Genomic DNA, 22,060 nt, shown 5'->3' on the forward strand with positions numbered 1-22,060 from the left:
GTTCTGGTTCTCATTCTGTTTTTTTGCAATAAGGGATTGGGGTGGGGGATTGAACTGGGAGTTTAGAGACTGGGCTCTAGATGGAAATGTGAGCCCCTAACAGTCAGAGCGCCTTCAGGCAAGCCTGGTTAACTCACTGAGCTACATCTTCTGTAAAATGCCCCTGCACTCTGCCGGGTCACATGGGGACGGGACATACACGATCACCTCCAATCATGCTAAGTGTTGCACCCAGCCTTCTCCATGCCTCATTTTTATTCTCGGATTTCCCTGCCCAAGTTTAGTTTGTCATCAGATTTTAGTCTTAAAAGTGACCACAGGACGTTGATTCTAAGCCTCAGTTGCTTGAATCCTACACGAGGCTTCTCAAACTCCATGGTAACGGGACAGTTTTTATTGTTTATCCATCCCAGACCTAAACCTTTGTAAATAAAGTAGTATCAGTTATGGAGATAATGAAACACAAAATACAGAACCCATTTTTTTACATTTTACCAGAAAAAATCAATAAATATGTATGGAAATAATAGAGAAATTGAAGATTTACAAACTCTGCACGTGATTTGCATTGAAGACTGGAAACAGCAGACTGGCCCCACTGGGGACCACACACCTTCAGCAGCACAGGCCGGGACATTCTCATGAGGAGCCACCAGGCTTGGCCTACCCAGTGTCACAGACGGCACACTCAGGACACTCTCTGAACCCTGAGAACTCCCTGTTGGGACTTGGCTCTGAATCTTTGCAAGTTTCTCCTAAGGTCAGGCTGTTTCTTCCTCTTACAAATTCCAGCCCTTGACTACTTCAAACCAGCATGCTCTCGGCAAGATGCAGTGTGATTGTGGGTTGCAGATAAGGTTGTTTTGGAATTTTGCTTTTGATTTCATCATCTCCATAATTAATAATACTTTATTTACAGAAGTTCTCAGAACACAGCTATGGCAAACTGTGCAGGTTGCTGAGCGTGGTTTAGGAAGGAAAAAGTTCCTGGATGTCTTGATAATGGCACGTTAGTCCCTCCATTTGCGGAGGGAATGCTGTTTGATGTGCAGCACTGCACTCCAGCCTGGGCGAGAGCAAGATTCTGTCTCAGACAAAAAAAAGAAAGACTAGAAATGTATGTTTTGTGTACACATATAAAGATACATATATTACACATATGGATTTCTTTTGTCACAGCCCATGGTTGAGCTTGTGGCTCGACATTGTTTAAAAGATTTCCAGCAATAGAGAAGGGCTAACGACATACCTGTGCCAAAGCAAGCCTTGATCACGGACACTTTCTCTTGAGAGGCTGGCTAGATTCAAATCAGTGGCAAGTTTTCAGCTCTGTGATGCTGAGCAAGTTACTTAAACCTTTTGCCATAGTTGTCAGATGAGTAAAATGGGTTCATAAATAGTATTTCCCTTTAGGATTGTTGGGAGTGTTCAGGGAATTAATGATTTTAAAAGGCCTAGCACAATCTAAATGTCACATGATAAAACATTGAGGAGAAATACCCACTTCTCTCCTTGATCTTGATTGAAAGCAGGGTCTGCATGTCACCTAAAGTCATCCTCTTTGGAGAGCATCTCTCATTTTCAAAACTGCCATCCTGCAGTGGGGAGGCAGGCAGGCCTGGGGTAGTCCGGAGAATCATATGCAAAGAAGGACCCGGACAAATGTGCCCGCGATCACCTCCGAGGAGCATGGAAGGAAGAGAGAGGGGCCGACGCATGGTCGCCGCGTTCTGTGTTCAGGCGGAAAGAGTTTGAGGGTCCTAAGTGGGAAGAGTGACAGGCAATGCGGGGGCAGGGCGGGGGAAAAGCAAACGTCACCTCCGCCGCCGCTCATCTGCACACAGCTCGCTAGGTCTGCTCCCGGCTCCCGCCTAAGCAGAAGGTGAGCACGAGAATGGAGCTGCACACGGACCCGGAAGGCGAAGCGGGGCCGTAGCGAGGGGAGGACTGGGGGGAGGGGAGTGGGTGGATAGCGCGACCACCTGGGAATGGGAAATGGCCCTCAGGGTGGCAGGAGCGCCGCATACCTCCGGCAGCACAGCCCCTCCCACGCGAGCGGGGCGCCAGAGGGGCGGCCCCCGAGGGCCCACCTTGGGACACTCAGGGGATGGTGCGCCCGGCCCGCCTGCTGCGCACAGCCCAAGCCAGGACACCTGGAGCTGCGGATTCCGCGTGGGGGTCGGGAGGAGTGCTCTGCACACGGCCCCCTCCTCTGACTGTGAATTGAGCGCGCGCTGTTCTTAGAATTGACCACGCCTCCCAACTGCCCCACTGCGTCTTCCCCTCTTGCTTAGGAACTCCAGTTTCGTCTCCCCTCGAAATGAACCCCAACTGCTCCTGCTCCAGTAGTAAGAGATGCCGCGTTTCGGGGCCTACGATCTCCGTTTTCATGCCAGAGAACAGAATGTGCCTGGGGCAGGAGGGAGGTGCATGTTAGCTCTTCCTAAAGTGGACTCCTTTACTTTGCACTTCTGGTGCTTCCCCCGTCAAGCGCCTTCATCACCACTTAGACCATCTTCCCAGTGCCTCCCATTTCTGAGGCGAGAGGACCAAGACTCAAAACTGCCAGGCCACCTTGATAGCCAGTGGGGGTCCTGGGCTGGGACAAAGGACCAGCATTAGAGCTGCCTGAGGTGGATGGGAGGCAGGGAGCATTGCCTCTTAGGGATTACTGACATAAGGTCTTGTGGAGTAAAATTAGGAGTGCACCTGCCCATCTGAGCCTGTGGGGGAGAAAATGGAGGCTGGGCTTCTGAGTGCCTGCGTGGAACAAGGTACCAGGTTTCCTGTGCATTGAGCAGGGGCCTGCTGAGGGGCTGCTCCTAACCCTGCACCATACTCACCATTCACTGCCTTTTTCTTCGTTGCTGGTGACTCCTGCACCTGTGCCAGCTCCTGCAAATGCAAAGCGTGCACATGCACCTCCTGCAAGAGTGAGCGTGGGGCCTTCCATGGGAATCTGGGGGCTGGGCAGAGTCAGAGGAGGGATTTCAGATGTCCACAGGCAGGAGCAAGCCAATCACCAGCTTCCCACATCCCCTGAAACGGATTCAGGATCAGAGCTGGAAGAACATTAGAGATGGTTGATCCCCACCCAACCTTCATTCTTACAATGCAGAAACTGAGGGCACGAGAATGCACCAGCTGGCCAAGCACAGACCTGATACTTGAGGACTTTCCTCACAGAAGTGTATGGACCTGGGGAATTGGCCTTCCTTTGTCCCCACAGACCCCAGTCACTGCCTGTCCGGTCTTCTGCCCTGTCCTGGGCTCAGGTGGGGTGGAGCGTCTTTTTTATAGTGTTGTAACCGAGCGAGTTAGAAGGAACGCGCCACGCTCTGAGTTCCACATTAAGAGTCCTTTATTAATTAGCCAGCGACCGAGAAGGCTAACACTCAAAATTCTCTCTCGGCCCCAAGGAAGGGGCCTGATTATCTTCTATACCTTGATTTAGGTAGGGGAGGGGAGAACCTAGCTGAAGTGGAATTTTACAGAAGCAGAAAAGCAGGTTAGAGGAAGGTCTGTAGGCACAAGTGGTTTCCATGCAATTACCAAGAAGGGGGCAATCAGCTTTCTTCTACACAATGATCAAAGGAAAGCTTTTTTCTTACAATAGGGGGTGGGGGGAGATATGCCAAGCAGGATACAAGTGTTAAAAACAGTACGCTTCAATGCTTCCAAGTGCAGCATGACCCAGTTATGCATCCAAAGGGGCTGTGATAAGGAGGGGGAAGCCAGGTTGGCGTTTACAGCTAAAATGGAGTCCGTTATGCTAGCCCAGGGTAGGTCATTACAATAGGAAGACTTTCACTCCAAAAATTGATGCATTGTCTCCTGATGGAGCACACCATCCTGAACTAAGCCTCCTTTGGGTCTGGGTGTGAGCTTGGGCCAGGCCCGCTGTTGGGGCAGGGAGGTGCCTGGTCAAGTCTTCTGTGACCTGTCACTCTCCCCTTCTTCTCCAGGCTGCTGCTCCTGCTGCCCTATGGGCTGTGCCAAGTGTGCCCAGGGATGTGTCTGCAAAGGGATGTCGGACAAGTGCAGCTGCTGTGCCTGATGTGGGGAAAGCCCTGCTCCCAGAGGTAGAAAGTGTCCAAAGCCGGAATTGTTTTCCATATAATCCTGACCCAATAGTACATTTGTTTTTTCAAAAATAAAATATGTTAATCATAATAAAAGTTGACTTTATTCTGGCTCTGTTTTATATTATGTGCCTTGGATAAAGGAAGCTGACACCAAACAGAGCTGGGACGAGGGACTGCACTGAGACCAGACACGTGTGTGCCAGTACCATGTCCTATCATCTTACACAGAGTGCCTTAAGGCAAATCGTGTTACCTATCTCAGCTAAAAAATGTAAAAGCATTATACAGTAGGTCGGGCATGGTGGCTCACACCTGTAATTGCAGCATTTTGGGAGGCCTAGGTGAGCGGATCACCTGAAGTCAGAAGTTCAAGACCAGCCTGGCCAACCAGCCTGGCCAACGTGATGAAACCCTCATCTCTACTAAAAATACAAAAGTTAGCTGGGAGTGATTTCAAGTGCCTGTAATCCCAGCTATTCAGGAGGCTGAAGCAGGAGAATCACTTGATCCTAAGAGGCAGTGGTTGCAAGGAGCCAAGATCATCCTACTGCATTCCAGCTTGGGTGACAAGAGGGAAACTCCATCTCAAAAAAAAAAAAAAAAGGCATTATACATGTAAGAGATACAATGGCATGGGCATCTGTAACAGACCTAAGCTTTGGCAAAGTGAACTAAAATGAATTAGTATGAAATATAAAAACAAAATCTACTTTTTATATTCAATAGGCAAATTATTAATATAAATATGTGAAAATAAAATACTTATGAAAATCAAATATATGAAAATATGTACGGCTATATTTAAATACACATATGAAAAACAAACTCACAGAAAAATAAAAGAATTTACAAACATTGCATATTTGTTCTACAGTGTATATTTCAGACTGGGAACGGTTTGTAGACTGGCCCCAGTGCGTGGACACACACCTTCAGCAGTGCTGGCCTTGACATGCCCAAAAGAAACTATCAGTCTTGACCTGCCCTATGTCACTAATAGAACTCTCGCTACATCTGAGAGCTCCTTGTTCTAACTTGGTTCAGAATCTTTGGAAGTTTCTCTCAAGGTCAGGCTGCATCTCCTTCAAATTCCAGCCCTTGGTTACTTCAGGCCAGTACAGTGAATAGTGAGACGGAGCGAAGTGTCCAGCATTATCCTGGCAAGCTGACTATAGATAGCAATTAAAGTTCCCAGGTGAAGTATTTTGACTCCACCTATGCAGGGGTGATGGCATATTCTGTAGTTTGAAGGCATGTGGTGGAATTGAGAAGGATGAGGACTGATCATTGCTACCAACAGCTGGTCCCTCCAGCTATCTGCTCAGGGAATTGTAACTTGATGTTCAATCAGAAGGAAGATGAGACAGGAGGCCCAGGAGTCAGGACTTAGATGGGTTGCAGGTGCTCTTTGTGAAGAGGGAATTTCAGAAGGTAGCCTGGGCCAAGTGCAGGCTTTGGTGTCATACAACTGTTTTACAGCCCGCTTTACTCCTTACTGGCTGTGTGGCCTGCAAAAGTCACTTAACCTCTCTGAGCTTCCATTTCTTCATCTGCATAAAGGAGATTATATTTCCATATAGGGGTTAAATGGGACAGTGGCCTGGTACTAGTGGCCTAGGGCTTACTCAACAGCGCTATTATAATTATTCGTCCACATGGACTTTCCAGACAGACAATCCTGTTAGCTCCCATCAAGCCCCTTGGAAAAAGTCCATCTTCCTGGAAGTATTATGTGGACTGGAAGTTAGAGATGGATCTGGAGTCTTGCTGATCTGGTCTCAAGGGCATGTGAATGACCTCCTGCACCAGCTCTCCAGGATAGACACTGCTCCAGCATTCAGAGAACAAGCCTTTCCCACCTTTCAAGTCATTTGATCTTCACACAAAGAGACAGTGAGTGCACAGGGTTTGGTGAAATGGTTCTGTTTTCTAGAGGAGTTGCGCTGTCTTCTAGAAGAGTTAAGCAATCTTCCCAAGGTCACATGGTTCAGAAGTAAAGGCATGAATGAATCTATGCCATGACTGTCCTCATGCCCTCGCCATAGTGGGAGATCATGCTGTCTGTCAGCAGATGCTAAGCCCGGCTCCTCGCAGTCCAGAGCTGGAAGCGCCCATGGTTAGTTATCCCGATTGTGCCCCTGACTGACAGCTGGGTGACTGAAGCCCAGAGAGGACATACAACTATGCAGAGGCTCTGACAGCCAGCTCAGTGCTCTTCCCACTGTGCCTCTGTGTCAGAATCAGTGTCTTCATGTGTCACATGGCAGGGTGACAGAGGGTTGTGGTTGAGGGCATTACCCTATGGTCAGCCTGTATGATGTGTCATCAGGTATACCTGGGTGACTCAACCTCTCTCTGGCTCAGTTTCCTGCACTGTGAAAGGGTAGAATATAGTAATACATCATGTGCTGTGTAAGGACATTTTAGTTATAGATACACTGCATATAGCATAGTGGTCCTATAAGATTATAAGGTAATTTTACTGAACCTATGTTTAGCTACATCTAATTACACAAATACTTACCACTATGTTATAACTGCCTTCAGAATTTAGTACAGTAGCATGTGGTACAGGTTTGAAGCATAGGAGCAACAGGCCGCATCACAAAGCTTAGGTCTGTGGTAGGCCATAATATCTAGGTTTGTTATTATACGCTTTATGATATTTTTACTACCATGAAATCACCTAACAATGCATTTCTCAGAATGCATTCCCATCACTAAGCAGCATATGACTGTAATGGGGTCTGACTTGTAGAAATAAATGATTTTGTAGGTATAAAGAACTTAGAATGGTGCCTTGTTCATGGCAAGTGATCTATAATATTAACTATTATTTTGTTATTATGATTCATGGCTGCTCTGGCTGAAATGCTTGTGTGCCTCCACTATTCACGTGTGCAAATCTAATTTTCAATGTGTTGGGATTGAGGTGGTGCATTTGGGAGGTGACTGCAATAAGAGAACAAGGCGCTCATGAATAGGATTAGTGTCTTAATAAGAGAGGCCCGAGGGAGCTTGTTCAACCATTTCCACTGTGTGAAGATCCAGCAGGAAAGAGACATCCATGAGGAATGGGGCTCTTACAAGACTCCAAGTATGCTGGTGCCTTGACCTCGGATTTCCATGCCTCCAGAGCTGAGAGAAATAGATTTTTGCATTTTAAGGTACCCAGTCTAAGGTATCTGGTGCTAACAGCCCAAACAGCTCAAATAATGGCATAGATAGATGACATTTTTACTCCAGACAAACAAGCCAGGCCTGGAGTCCCTCCCTGTGTGTCCTTCGTCTTTCTCATCAGCCACATGAGCATGGCCCTGGGTCCTGACAGGGTCCTTGCCCTCTTCCCACAAAACAGGGATTCACACCAGAAATATAAAGCCATGAGCAAGGCAGTCCCTGTCCCCATAACAGAAAAGGAAGGATGCCTGCCAGTTCCACTACCACCTGCACCAATATGTGACATAACATTTTTCTTTTAAATGATTCCTATTTCCTTGGATATATTTATATGAAAAGTAAACTCATTAGCACTACTGAAAAAAGAATCAGTTTAACTTCCAGACACAGAATGTTGCCATCAAATTCTCCCTATTCATATCCCCTGTTTTGCTTCCAGGACTGACCTTGATGCTTGGTTTTGTTTAAAGACTTCAAGCAGTAGGAGATGATACCTAGGCCAAAGGCAAGCTTCATCACTGCCCTCTCTTCCAGGGGAAGCGGAGAGGATTCAGACCCAGCAGTGCCACTTCGAGGCCCTCTGACCCTGGGCCAATGCGCTTGACCTCCTTGTATTGTCATTGTCCAGATTAGGAATATGCATTCATAAACAGAATGCGTGTCCCTTTAGGATTGCTGTGAGTTCAAAGATGCCAAGTGACTAACATGGATTCATGCTATGTAGAGTAATAGGAATATGGAAGGAAAAACATCCAGGTTTCTTGAATTTTCATTTAATCCAGGATCCGCATGTCACCTAAAATGATCTCTCTTCTGGGAGCATCCCACATTTTCCAAACTGCCATCCTGTAGAGGGGTGCCCTGCTAGGCTGTGGGGAGACCCTGGAGAGTTTTATGCAAAGGAGGACCCGGAAAAAATGTGCCCATTCAGCCTCTCAAGAGTGGAGAAAGGAAGGAAGGGGGTAGAGCCCTGTGTCTGTTCTGTTCCTAGGCATAGGAGAAACGTGGCCAACAGACTGAGGTGGCGACTGGGACAGAGATCGGCAATGCAGGAGATCCCAGGGTCCCGTCCTTGGCGTCTCGTTTGCACACTGCTCTCTCGCCCTCTTCCGCCGATCCAGGGACGTGATCCAGTGTCTCTGGGAAATGCAAAGCTACACACAGCGGAGTGGGGGCTGGGGGTGATTAGACGGGCGGGATTCCGAGTTTCCCAGCACGCCTAGGGAGGGAGTGGCAGGTAATGCCGGGGAAATTGGGAAGGCAGGCAGGACAGCAGGGACAACACCTACTGCCAGTTTCTCAGTGAGCTGGGGCCAAAGGGGTGGGGCCAAAGGGGCGGACTCCGCCGCGCGCACTGCGCTCAGCCGGTGGGATGGTGCACCCGGCCCGCCTGCTGCGCACAGCCCAGCGCGGGACCGCGGTCATCGCAGAATCTGCCGGGCGGGTGCAAGGACGGGGTGGGGCCTCTGCGCCCGACCCCCACCTGAGGCTATACAGGGAGCCGGCGGCTCCTGGGCGTCACCACGCCTTTCATCTGTGTCGCAGCGTGTTTGCTTCTGGATTAGGAACTCCCGCTTCTCCTTGCCTCGAGATGGACCCCAACTGCTCCTGCTCACCTGGTAAGGGACACCTGGTTCTGCTCCTTAGGATGCCCGCTTCTCAGGCACAGTACAAACTGTTTCTGGGTTTGAGAAAGTCGCATTTTAAATTCTGAGCTGAAGCGGACTCCTTTACTTCGTTAAGCGCTTTCTTCCCGATCACGTCCCTGAGACCACTTCCCTCCTCCCTGTGTCTCTAAATCAGAGTTGAGGGTACTGAGGCCCAAAGCTGTCCTATTCCATGTCACACAGTTGGTCAGGGGGGCTGTTGGCTGAGCCCCAATGCTCTGACCAGGCTCTGAGCAGCCAGGGTGGATGGAAGGTAGCGGACGACTGCCTCTTCGGAGTTCAGGACACAAGCTTCGGGCCTCCAGTCCCAGTCTTCCTGGGCTGTGTCTGGAGCCTGGAACCTTGCTTATGGAGTAAAAGCAAGAGGACACTTGCCCTTCCCAGCATGAAGGGAGAGGAGATGGGGCTTCTCTTCCTCTCCCATGAGTGGGAAAGGAGCTCTGAGTGCTGGCCCGGCCCCACAGAGGAGGAGGCACCAAGGGTTGTTGACTACCGCTGTGCCTTCTGCATTTCACTCACCGCTCACTGCCTTTTTCTCTTCCTTGCAGGTGGCTCCTGTGGCTGTGCTGGCTCCTGCAAATGCAAAGACTGCAAATGCACCTCCTGCAAGAAGAGTGAGCATGGGGACTTCCCTGAGAATCTGGGGGATGGGCCAAGTTAGAGCAGGGAACTCAGAGCTCCCCAGGCAACGGGTGGGCCAGTGACCAGCTTCCCCAAACACCTCCCTCTGCACCTGATTCAGAATCAGACCTCAAAGTGCCTTAAAAATGGGTGAGTCCTAGCCTCTCCTTACTAAACTGGAAACTGAGGCCCAGAGACGGTACCAGGTAGTGCTGGGGACAAAGCTGGAACGTGAACCTAGGTCTCCTGCATCCTGATGCAGCCTTCTTAACCCTTCAGGGTCCTGAAGCACTTCAGGCGCAGGATCTTGGTGACCCCGTGTGGTTTCTAATCTGATGATGCAGCCCAGAGCTACCCGGGCCCTCCCCAGAACTGCTATGTCAGGGGTTTGCCACCTGTGGGATTGTGAAGACTTTCCTCACCTAAGTGTGGGTTTTGGGGGAACTGGCCTCCCTTTGTTCTCATACCCCCAATCACTACCTGTCCACTCTTCTGCCCTGTCCCGGACTCAGGTGGGGCTAGGCAGCTTTTTCACATAAAACCTTCATCCCAAAGATCTACCTGTTGTCTCCTGACAAAGCCACACCATCCTGAAATGAGGGTCAGCTGGGGCCAGAGGCAGGGCTCGAGCTGGGCCTCTGCTGGGGGAGGGAGGTGCCTGGTGGAGTCTGCTCTGACCCCTCGCTCTGTCTTCTTCCCCAGGCTGCTGCTCCTGCTGCCCTGTGGGCTGTGCCAAGTGTGCCCAGGGCTGCATCTGCAAAGGGATGCCAGACAAGTGCAGCTGCTGTGCCTGATGCCAGGATAGCCTTGCTCCCAGATGTAAATAAAGCAACCTGTATAAACGTGGATTTTCTTTTGTACAACCCTGACCCATTTGCTCCATTTTCTATGAAATGTGTAAATGACAATACATTCATCTAGACTATTCTGGCTCTGGGCGTCTCATTTGTTGTTGGGTAGATCGCACTTGGTTTAGTTGGGTTGTAGGGAACCCATATCGTGGGGCATTTCAGAGAGGGGACCATGGCAGTGGGGTTCTGGGTGCAAGGTGTCCTGCAATCCTGCCAGGCCTTGGCTCTCCTTTGTGAACTATGGCAAACTAGGGTGTTTATTCTACCGCCCTCTAGCAACAGTTAACTGGTAGTAGCTGCCCTTTTTGTGTATCAGTAGCACAGCCTATATTCAACAGCCACCTATGGTGCGCCTACTGCATACACAGTTAGGCATGGGATTCTTGGTGGTGAGGGGAAAAGGGGGCTTGTGGGTTGCTGGGGAGACAGATGGTAAAGAATCTTGTAAAGAAGAAGGTGCTAAGGCTGGGCACGATGGCTCACACCTGTAACACTAGCACTTTGGGAGGACAAGGCAGGGAGATCACCTGAGGTCCAGAGTTCAAGACCAGTATGGCCAACATGGCAAAACCCCATCTCTACTAAGAAAATAGCTGGGCACAATGGTAGGTACCTGTAATCCCAGCTACTTGGGAGGCTGAGGAAGGAGGATTGCTTGAACCTGGGAGGCAGAGGATGCAGTGAGCTGAGATCACACCACTGTACTCCAGCCTGGGTGAAACAGCGAGAGTCCATCTCCAAAAAAAATAAAGGTGCTGTGACTGAATGTACTTGAGGTGAGCCTGAATGAAGAATTCTTTCCACCGGGTCTGACAGCTGCATTCCTGCAGGGGGCACAGCTCTAGCAAGGGTCCAGAAGTGGGGAAGAGCCTGGTGCTTGGAGAACAGAAAGAAGGCCAGTGTGTGATTGTGATTGTGTGAAGGGAGAAGCCCATGTTCCCTTTGGAGAGGGGAGAGCAGAGCAGAGTCCTCATACATCTGAAGGACTGCCTCACTGGCTGCACAGTTGAATCACTTGGAGGGGGGTTGGAAAATTACGCAAGCCAGTATTCCACTTTCCCCACCCCTGCAGCCCTCTTTTTGATTTTTTTAGGGCTAAGTGGGCCCAGGGAACTTACATTTTTAATAAGTACCTAGGTTTGAAGCAGTCACATGGAATTATTTGGTGAAATAAAATGGCCTCTGCCAGTTCCTCTCTGGTTTCAGGACCGGGAGATGTTTTCCAACCCAGTTGGTATTTGGAGCAACTCTCCAACATGCGGCTGCCTGTACTGGTGACCGAGGGAATCTGGAAGTGCCCAGCTCCTGGCTGGCTGCAGAGGGAGAGGCAGGCAAGCCTCGCCATGCAGTGTGGCAAGTATCTTCATGGAGACCAAACCAAGCTGAGCCGCCTTGGGGGCTCATGCTATGGAGACACCACCACACTGAGGGTGGGTTGGTGCCTGAAGTGCCATTTTCTGGGGAGAGAATCTGACAGAGACCTCAGAAGGCATGAGCAAGGCTGTGATGTGGGCACTGCCCCATTTGTCTGAGATTTGGTCCAGGGCCAAAGCCACGAATGCACCCAACCATTGCTCTTGCACAACTGTGTTTTGGGAAATTGCAGCTGCCGAACCTCTCAAGGGATAGGTACAGAATGTTTTTGCCAGGTCTGATAAACATGGTCATTCAACTTGCAGCTTTTTCTTTTCCAAGTCATCTGTGCAGTGGCATCCTGCTCCATCCCTCACCCCCAGTCCTGAGCCCCATCTTCCCTGGGGCTGGGTGGGGCATGATTATTGTGAATGTCTGTTGGAGAGATTCATTTAGAGTCATTCAGTGTTTTTGATGTGGCTGTTATTGGAATGGCTTAATTCCAGAAGTTTCATTGTCAAGCACACCATCATGAAACAGCCTGGTAAAGCAGTTAAGTGAGTTGGCTCTGGAGTCAGGCTGCCTGCCTAGACCCACAGCCCCACTAGTTAAGCAAGTTATGCGGTCTCAGCACCTCACATTTAACTGCATGCGGGGACAATAATAAGGCCTATCTAATGGGATTGTGGTGAGGTTGATGTGGCTAGCACAGTCCCTGGAGCCCATCAAGGCCTCAGTAAGTGCGGGCCAGGTGTGGTGTCTGGCAATCAGTAGGCGATTCCTAAATGTTCTCTGCTTAATTCAATGAGCACTTATTGGACCCCTACTGCATGTAAACCATTGTACTGCACACAGAGAGGTAAGATTATATATAAATAAGAGCCAATTCCTTTGCTGGAGATCTTATTCAAGTCTCTGTTGAAATCAGGGAGCAGTTATTTACTACGGCAAGATGCAGCTGCTGAGCTGGGACAGAGAGCCGCATGGAACTAAAGATTTCTACCTCCAGGAGAAGGATCCATTCCACAGTGACTCTGGGATAGGCCGAGCATGAGACAGGCTAAGACCGAGGTATGAACAATTTGGGAGAAGGATGTGATTTAGACAGACCAGGAGAGCAGGAGAAAAACATTCACTTGGCTAGGCTCAGTGGCTCATGCCTGTAATCCCAACATTTTGGAAGGCAGAGGAGGGCAGATCACTTGAGCCCAGGAGCTTGAGACCAGCCTGGGCAACATGGCGTAAAAATGTCTCTACAAAAATTTAAAAAAGAAAATTAGCTTGGCATGGTGGCATGCACCTGTATAGCCCCAGCTATTCAGGAGGCTGAGATGGGAGGATCACTTGAGCCTGGAATGTTGAGGGTACAGTGAGCTGAGATTGTGCTACTGCACTCCAGCCTGGGTGACAGAGCAAGACCTTGTCTCAAAAAACAAACAGGTATTTTTGGTAGAGACAGGGGATCTCACCATGTTTCCTGGGCTGGTCTGGAATTCCTGGTCTCAAGCCATCCACCACCTGGGCCTCTCAAAGGGCTGGGATTACAGGTGTGAGTCACTGCACCCAGTTTAATTTTTTTTAAAAAAGGTAGCACCGAATGGACAAGACAGGGGCATTGCCAAAAATGTCAGACTCAAATTTTGTTAGTGGCAACAAGAATTTCTTTGAGGGGGAAACAGATGATGAGGAAAGTATGATTTTGACATTGGTGCCCATTAAAGGTGATCCAATATAGAACAAGTGAAACCAACTGTTTCTTCAACTGCTGATGACAAACCGGAGAAGCCTAAGAAACACAGTAAAGTTCATCTACCTCCAGCAAACGAACAATCCACAGCTCCACAAAAGCTAGATGCAGAATACCAGTCCATCCCTTGTCGACCGTTCAGCCTCCCATTAATGAGGTGTGCTGGGACACTTTGTGGAACTGGTATCAACACTAAGGTTTGAGTCCTAATGGCAAGAAAATAGTAGTTTATCTGAAGGCTGGGCATGGTGGCTCACGCCTGTAATCCCAGTGCTTTGGGACGCCAAGGCTGGCGGATCACCTGAGGTCAGGAGTTCAAGAACAGCCTAGTCAACATGGTGAAACCCCATCTCTACTAAAAAAAAAAAAAATTAAAAAAAATACATATATATATATATATATATATATATATATATATGACGAGGCATGGAGGTGCACACCTGTAGCACCAGCTACTTGGGAGGCTGAGACAGGAGAATCACTTGAAACAAGGAGGCAGGGGCTGCAGTGAGCCGAGATCACACCACTGCACTCCAGCCTGGGAGACGGAGCAAGACTCCATCTAAAAAAAAAAAAAAAAAAAAAAAGAAATGTATCTGAGGCTCCATACACATGCTTACCCTGAATAACAGCAATATATTCCTGAAATGTCACAGGAGACCAGATTACAGCCATGGTCGAGGAAATGCAAGGCAGTGACCGTGAAAGCAAGGCTTTAGAAAAGTCGTGAGATGAATGAGAAAGCAGAAGAGACTAATACATTTGAAGTGATAACTTCAGCCCAGGAAGCCATGTTGGCATCATGGGCAAGAATTGCTGTGAGAGCCGTTCAGCCTAAGGCTGTGAATTCATGTTCTATTCCTGCTTCTGGTGAGGCCTTTTTGATGTAAGCCTCTGGTGTTGGGTGGCGTGTGGTCCCTGGCAGACTTCTCTCGGCAGACCCAAAGGGTTGGGTCCACCAGCAGTTTCATGCAGGTCAGGCCTGAGTACCTACCATTCACAGGAGGAAGATTTCTCTTTTCTTGATACCTGCCTGTACTTTCCCATCCCTGGGCACAGAAGGTAATATGTTACACCCCGAATATGCTAAGAGGAATAAGGATGTGATGAAAAAGATTAATGATGACAGAGAAGCAGCAGCAACCTGTTTGAATACAACGCACGAGAGAAAGAGGGATGTACTTTCAGACCAAATAACGTACTATGAAGGAATGGAAGCAAAGACAGTTTGAATGAATCTTCATGATCTACAAAACAAAATGAGTGATTAGGACTCCACAGTGAAGACAGTTGACTAGTGGCACAGCCTCATCCAAACAGCCCCTGTCTGTGAGTCTGAAAACCCATTAAAAGAAAGTTACTGCAATCGGCCTTAAAAAAAAAAAAAAAAAAAGCCGAGTACAGTGGCTCATGCCTGTAATCTCAGCACTTTTTGAGGCCAAGGCAGGCGGATCACAAGGTCAGGAGTTTGATACCAGGCTGACCAACATGGTGAAACCCTGCCCCTACTAAAAATACAAAAACTAGCCAGGCATTGGTGGCACACGCCTGTAATCCCAGCTACTCAGGAGGCTGAGGCAGGAGAATCACTTGAACCTGGAAGGCGGATGTTGCGGTGAGCTGAGATCACGCCATTGCACTCCAGCCTGAGTGACAGAGTGAGATTCTGTCTCAAAAAAAAAAAAAAATTTACTCATTCACCCATTCATTTATTCGCATGGTCACATGCTGGCCCACAGCAGATAGAACATTGATGGGTGGGCTGGACAAGCAGGACAGGGGGCTGTCCTGACACTGCCCAATGTGGATGGTGAAGGCAAACTGAACCACTCAAATCCTCTCTTCTGACAGACCTGAGGGGCTAACAGGGCTGCCAGAGTTCATGCTATAACTGAAGCTGCATTATGAGAATAGTAAAGCGCCCACCCTAAATAGAAGCCATGAGGACAATTAGACCAAATCACGTGCCTGCTTTTCCTGCTTTTCCGGGAACTGCTACATGGCTCAGTCCAGAGAAGCTGAACATCGGCTGACAGGGGTCCAAATAATACCCACCTCCCTTTGAATCCTGAAAGCAAACTCTGTGTTAGTCAGGGTTCCTTGGATGCAAGCAACAGAAATGGACTCTAGCTAAATTAGGCAAAACAAATTCATTGGAAAGATACTGGGGACCCATGGAGTCAACTAGATGGATGGAGAACTAGAGTCAGAAAATGGGGGGTTGCTGTGAGTAGTCAGGTCATGTCCCAGGAGCAGCCCGAATGCACTGCAGCAGTTTGCACAGCTGTCCCCACTGCTTCTGCTGTCCCCAGATACCCCCACCACTGCCACTGGCCATTGGTACTGTGAATGAGTTCTAAAGGATTCATTGAATTCTTCCTCCAGCTGGGGATTCAAAGTCTCAGGAAGTCCATCTGGCTGGCAGTGGAAAGGAGAATCTGGCCCCTTCAGGTTCCCTAGGGGGACATAGGACTGCACCCCCAAGAACCACCATGTGGAGTTTCTTCCTATAGCAGGAGGAGTCCTGGCAGGAGATCTGTGAGCCATTGGGGAGAGTTTAATAAAAGGGTTGTTTACAAAGGAGCAGGAAGGATTAAAGGAAATAAATAAAAGATGCAAAGACTTACAGGCTTGCAACACTGGGGAGCAATTGCCAGACCCAGTCATGGCTAGCCCTGGAACCCAGAGAAAGTAGCTACAGGAGAGGGTGTCCCAACAGAAGCTGTGACCCTCAGGTTGCCACACAACTTGGTGAAAGGGAGTCCATTCAATGACCTCCTCTCCATTCTGTGACATCCTCTTCTCCTCACCCATCTCCTGCCAATGTGCTCATTGGCTGAACCCAAACAGATGCTGTCCCTACCGCTGCCACCCTCTCTCTGGATGGCGGGAGGAGGGTGGAGAGTGAATCTAGAAAATACCCAGCACACCCTCAAATAGGCTGTGTCCCATCACTAAAGACTATGTGTGTCTTTTCCTTACACCCTGGGAGACTTGAACTAATCTAAAGACGAATTCAGTTTATGGGATTGGAGGGGGTCAGGGGTGATGGTGGAAGCCATGTATGGTAGAAGCAGGAGTCGGGGTGGGGGTGGAGACAGTGCAGGCATTTGAGGGCTCTCAGAATGCCTGTCTGCAGGTGTGGCTGAGCAAGTCTGCTCAGAGCCCCGTGAGGAGTGGAGGTGGGGAGAGAATCTGAATCACACACCTGTATGTCCCATGGGACGCTTACCTGGCTCCATTGCGGCACTACAATACCTACTAAGCCATCTTTCTTTTCCCTTCCTTCCTGGTTTCTTTCCTTTTTTTAATTTTAGGTTTGAGGGCTACACGTGAATGTCTGTTACATAGATAAACATGTGCCATGGGTGTTTGCTGTAAATATTATTTCATCACCTGGAGACCAGATTACAGCCACGGTCGAGGAAATGCAAGGCAGTGATCGATAGTTACATTTTCTGCCTTTCTGCCTTCTCCCACCCCACCCTCAAGCAGACCTGAGCATCTGTCACTGCCTTCTTTGTGTTCATAAGTTCTTATCATTTAGCTCCCACTTATAAGTGAGAACATGCAGTATTTGGTTTTCTGTCCTGTGTTAGTTTGCTAAGGATGGCAGCCTCCAGCTCCATTCATGCTCCTGCAAAAGGCATGATCTTGTTCTTTTTTATGGCTGCATAATATTCCATGGTGTATCTGGACCACATTTTCTTTGTCCAGTCTGTCACTGATGGGCATTTAGGTTGATTCCATGTCTTTGCTATTGTGAACAGTGCTGGAAGAGCCACTTTTTCAGGGTGATCCCTGGGGCCACCCCTGGATGGGCGAAGGACCACATTCACCTCCTGCCCTGGGCAAAGCTGTGAAGTCAGCGAGGCTGACCCTAGTTCCCCTCACCCTCATCTTCCATCCTTAGTTCATTTCTGGCCCCCTCCACCCTCCATGGAGGAAGATTCCACCTGCTGAAGAAACCCACAAATCTTTTATGCCGGGAGTGGAAGGTTAGGGTTGGGTGGAAGGGCTGCCTACTTTTCAGGGATCAGAGCTTCTCCCTCCTCTGAGGCTCTGCCTCTGCTGGACAGACTTAGGGATTCTTGAGTCCAAAAGGGAGGGAGCAGAGGCAAGGCCGGGAGGCCAGTGTTGTCACCCAGGCCTGGGTGATATGAAGGGCTTGGTGGACTGTTCCCCTGAGGATTCCAGAGGTAGCCTCACAAAGCTGGGGCTTAGCCCTGTGCCCCGTCACCAGCCACCTTGGCTTACCAGATACATCATTTCCATCCTGGGGGTGGGCCTAACCCCCAAACCTGAGCAAGGCTAAGCCAGAACCTATACCAGTAGGTCAGTGATCTTGAGTCTCCCAGTCTGGGAGTTTGTCAGCATCAGTGGCCCTTCTGAGAGACAGGGCAATGTTTCACCCAGAGAAATGACTCTCTGGGGTGCATTCAGGCAGGCATGGGCATTGGTTAAGTTTGACTGTCTGGCATCCATCCCCCCAACTTACTTTAGGGGAATTCCCATGCCTCCATTGGGCACAGCCTTGGTGGGAGGGGAGAGCCAGGGGCCTGGTTTCAGCTAAAAAAGCTGAGGGCCAGAATTGTATTCTCCAGGGAGCCTCAGCCGATTGGATATTCCCTTCGGGAATTCTGAGACATGGGGTAGAATGTGTCTCAAAGGACACCCATCACAGGAGCACACCCCAACCCCATGGCACTTACTTGAGTCCTAAGAATGACCCCACAGTCCCCACCTTTTACTGGTCCAGCAAATGATAGAATGTCCCTCTGTCTCCCAGGCTGGAGTGCAGTGATGTGATCTTGGCTCACTGCAACCACTGCCTTCCAGGTTCAAGTGATTCTCCTCCCTCAGCTTAGTCTGGACAGACATCCCTTTGGTGGGGAAGGTGTTGGCGGCATGAGAGGGCTTTCTCTATGGCATCACAGGGCCACCCACTGTGACCAAGGAAGATTGTCTTCACCTGACCTCCAGGGCCTGAGATGCTGAGGGTAGGACTGGATGGGGGACTGGATATCACGTATCATCCCATGACCACGTTCCTTCTTGCCTGGGCCTGTGAGACACGCCCTTGGGTGAGCAGGTAGGCATTTCCTACCCTTGGGGCCTGCCACTCTCAGGCCTGGGAAAACTTACTTTCCTGGCAAAAATTCAAAGTTTGTAACAGTCAGAAGTGGCTCTTCAGAATCTGGGGGGTTACATGGGCTGAATCCCTGGTACGGATGAAAAAGCCAATGCAAGGCTGGGCACAATGGCTCACACCTGTAATCCCAGCACTATACCCTTAATAGTGACAATTAAAATATTTCTAGATATGCCAAATGTCCCTGGGAGGCAAAATAACCCCAGTGCCAGTTGAGAACTGGTTTAATTCATTGATTAGTTTATCAAGTAAGTACTTTCTTAAAATTAAGTTTCTAGACAAAGGCAATGGGATTCTAGGCAGATTGAAAGCTGGGTATGTAAAAAAAAAGTCACTAACACAATTCGGCTATGGTTACCAAGAATGTAAGTGCTTCCCCCGCCCACTGACAGATTCCCAGCTCTTCTGTTCACTTTTTGAAAAGGCACTGACTTTGCTTACTGGATGTTTGCTGTCCCCTGGTGGTCATTTCTCTTTATTGCACGCTGATGGGAATCCCAATTCAGTGCCGCTAAGTCAACCCAACCAGCACATCAAAAGGTTAAGACGATGGCGAAATCCCATCTATACTAAAAATACAAAAATTAGCCAGGCATGGTGGCACATACTTGTAATCCCAGATACTCAGGAGGCTGAGTCACAAGAATCGCTTGAACCTGGGAGGTTGAGGCTGCCGTGAGCCGAGATAGTGCCACTTCCCTCCATCCTGGATGACAATGTGACCCTGTCTCAAAAAAAAAAAAAAAAAGGTTAAGTCAGTCAGACTTGCTTTCCTTGGATTCTAGAAAGAAGCCCTGGGGCTCACAGCTCAGATCATGTGAGAGGTGCACACACAGGCCATTGAGAAAATAGTCTGGAATTAGCAAGAGCTGGAATAAGCAGTAACCTGCCCGTTTTCCCCAGGCCCACCTTAATTTGAATGTTTACACCCACTCCACCCCTACCTTATCCTACTGTTAAAGGTGCTACTTGAAATGCATTTATAATTTGTGATCCAGTGCATTTGAATTCTCTTTTAAGGATATTTTAGAGAATTTTATATACTTGGAGATGGACATATTCAGGGTGCTAAGATAGGGACATCTTATACATCAAAGCAGTGTTTTCCAAATGAGTCTGATCATTAGAAATAGACAAATTAATTCAATAAGCCTAGGTGGAACCTTCCAGCACATTGTTAGGAGCAAGACCATCTGGGAATCCTGTGTCATGGGGTGTCAGAGCTGTTGCTGTAGTGACTCTGTGAGCTGGGTGACCTTGAGGGTGAGGAGTCTTCCTGAGCCTCAGTTTCCAGGCTTGGGCCACCTCCTTGTCCATCTGGGCCCAGATAAAATGGTTATCCGAGGTTTAGACTTGAGCAGAAGTCAAGTTCTTCAGCTGTTACAATACAGATGCTCCTTGACTTAAGGGGGTAGGGGGGTGCTATGTCCTGATAAACCTGTCATAAGTTGAAATATTGTATGTTGAAAATGCATTTAGTGTATCTAACCTACTGAGCATCATAGCTTAGCCTGGCCTACCTTAAACATGCTCAGAGTCCTTCCATTATCCCACAATTGGGCAACATCATTTAACACAAACCCTATTTTATAAGAAGGTGTTACACATCTCATGTCATTTACTGAATACTGCACCGAAAGTGAAAAAGTGAAAGGCTCTATTGGTATTAAAAGCACAGTTTCTATTGAAGGTGTTTGTGCCATTGTAAAGTCAAGAAATCCTAAGGCGAACCCTTGTAAACTGGGTATTTAATAGCAATAGCAATGTAGTTTCAAGAGGCTAAGAGCTACTTCAGGTGAGTGCGGCCAGAACTGTGATGTATTTTTAACACAGCCACAGGATTCATCCTGGCAGAGCATGTCACTTCTCTCATCTGAGCCCTTCCACGGCTTGCCATTTCTCTTGGAGTAGAAGCCGAAGTCCTTATGTTGGACCAAAGGGCCCTACATGACTGTCTCCCACCAGTCACATTTGCCTCTTTCTTTTCCCGAAGATCACCAAGAATTCCTGCCTCAAGGACTTTGCACCTCTGCCTGGGTGCCTGGGATGCTCAGCCAGCTGGCCCTCTCCCTTCCTCCCTCCCTTCTCTCAAGTCTTCACTCAGCTCCCTTCCTGTCGGAAACCCATCCCACCCCTCTTCCAACTTTATTCCTTCTCTGAGCCTCGGTCATTGTCTAACCTCCCGCATTATTATTTGATGTGTTGTCTATCTCCCCTAACAGACTGAACACTCCATAAGGGCAGGGGCTTTCTAAACGGAAAAATTATTTCTTACTGCAGACTTTCAACGGCAGGTTGAAAGTGGCCAGCCATGGTGGTTCACACCTGTAATCCCAGTACTCTGGGAGGCCAAGGTGGATGGATAATCTGAGGCCAGGAGTTTGAGACCAGCCTGGCCAACATGGTGAAATCCTGTCTCTACTGAAAATACAAAAATTAGCTGGGTGTGGCGGTTCAGGCCTGTAGCCCCAGCTACTTAGGAGGCTGAGACAGGAGAATTGCTTGAACCCGGAAGGCAGAGGTTGCAGTGAGCGAAGATCGCACCACTGGACTCCAGCTTGGGCAACAGAGCAAGACTCTGACTCAAAATAAAAATAAAAATAAAGTCGTCGTCCTGAAGCGGAGGCCAGAGGAGGGACAAGGGTATGAGCATCGGATAGTTACAGCCATGCCTTTCTTGGACGTGCAGAAAAGGTTCGGCATTAACCTAGATCAGTGGTGGACAATCCAAAGTGCCGAACAGCCCTACAAGTTTCCTGCTCGATGCCATGCTTTTGAAAAAGAATGGATAGAATGTGCACATGGAATCGGTATGACCCGGGCAGTGAAAGAGTGCAAGATAGAACATGATGATTTCATAGAGTGTATACGTCGGACAAAAACAATGAGACGTATGGATACCATCTGGAGGCAACGGGAAAAACTGATGAAGGAAGGGAAGTACACCCCTCCGCCTCACCACATGGGCAAGGGGGAGCCTCGGCCCTGAGCAGACACAGCTACTGATATCTGGAGCCCAATTTTCATGTTCTCTGTTCTCCACTGGAAAGGTTTATGGAAAACCTCCTTGTCAAAGTGTTTAAAAATATTGCTCCATCCTAAAAAAAAAAAATAAATAAAAATAAAAATACGTAAGTAAATAAATACATAAATGGCAGTGTGTTTACTTAAGAAATAAGTCAGATGCTGGGCATGGTGGCTCACACCTGCAATCCCAGCTCTTTGGGAAGTTGAGGTGGGAAAATTGCTTGAGCCCAGGAGTTTGAAACCAGCCTGGGTAACACAGCAAGATCTCATCTCTACACAAGAAAAGTTAAAAAATTAGCCAGGGGTGATGGCATGTGCCTGTGGTCACACCTACTAAGGAGACCAAGGCAGGAGGACCGCTTAAGCCTGGGAGGTAG

General features: G+C 48.7%; 2 protein-coding genes and 1 pseudogene across 2 annotated transcripts; all 3 read left to right on the forward strand.

Annotated features, from left to right (window-relative positions):
- Positions 1 to 8,682: 8,682 nt before the first annotated feature.
- Positions 8,683 to 10,478, forward strand: LOC116555421 (metallothionein-1X-like). The gene is made up of 3 exons (XM_032283925.1): positions 8,683 to 8,884; positions 9,481 to 9,546; positions 10,256 to 10,478. The coding sequence occupies exons 1-3, from the start codon at positions 8,857 to 8,859 to the stop codon at positions 10,345 to 10,347; spliced, it is 186 nt and encodes a 61-aa protein (XP_032139816.1). The 5' UTR covers positions 8,683 to 8,856; the 3' UTR covers positions 10,348 to 10,478.
- A 2,804-nt stretch (positions 10,479 to 13,282) lies between these two features.
- On the forward strand, positions 13,283 to 14,897 carry LOC116555425 (annotated as a pseudogene).
- A 6,366-nt stretch (positions 14,898 to 21,263) lies between these two features.
- Positions 21,264 to 21,668, forward strand: LOC116555369 (NADH dehydrogenase [ubiquinone] iron-sulfur protein 5-like). Its single transcript, XM_032283893.1, has one exon. The coding sequence runs from the start codon at positions 21,325 to 21,327 to the stop codon at positions 21,643 to 21,645; it is 321 nt and encodes a 106-aa protein (XP_032139784.1). The 5' UTR covers positions 21,264 to 21,324; the 3' UTR covers positions 21,646 to 21,668.
- The last annotated feature ends 392 nt before the right edge of the window (positions 21,669 to 22,060 follow it).

Source organism: Sapajus apella, unplaced genomic scaffold (genome assembly GCF_009761245.1).
Source record: "Sapajus apella isolate SASKATOON/1434 unplaced genomic scaffold, GSC_monkey_1.0 scaffold15, whole genome shotgun sequence".
In the NCBI taxonomy this organism is placed as follows: Eukaryota; Metazoa; Chordata; class Mammalia; order Primates; family Cebidae; genus Sapajus; species Sapajus apella.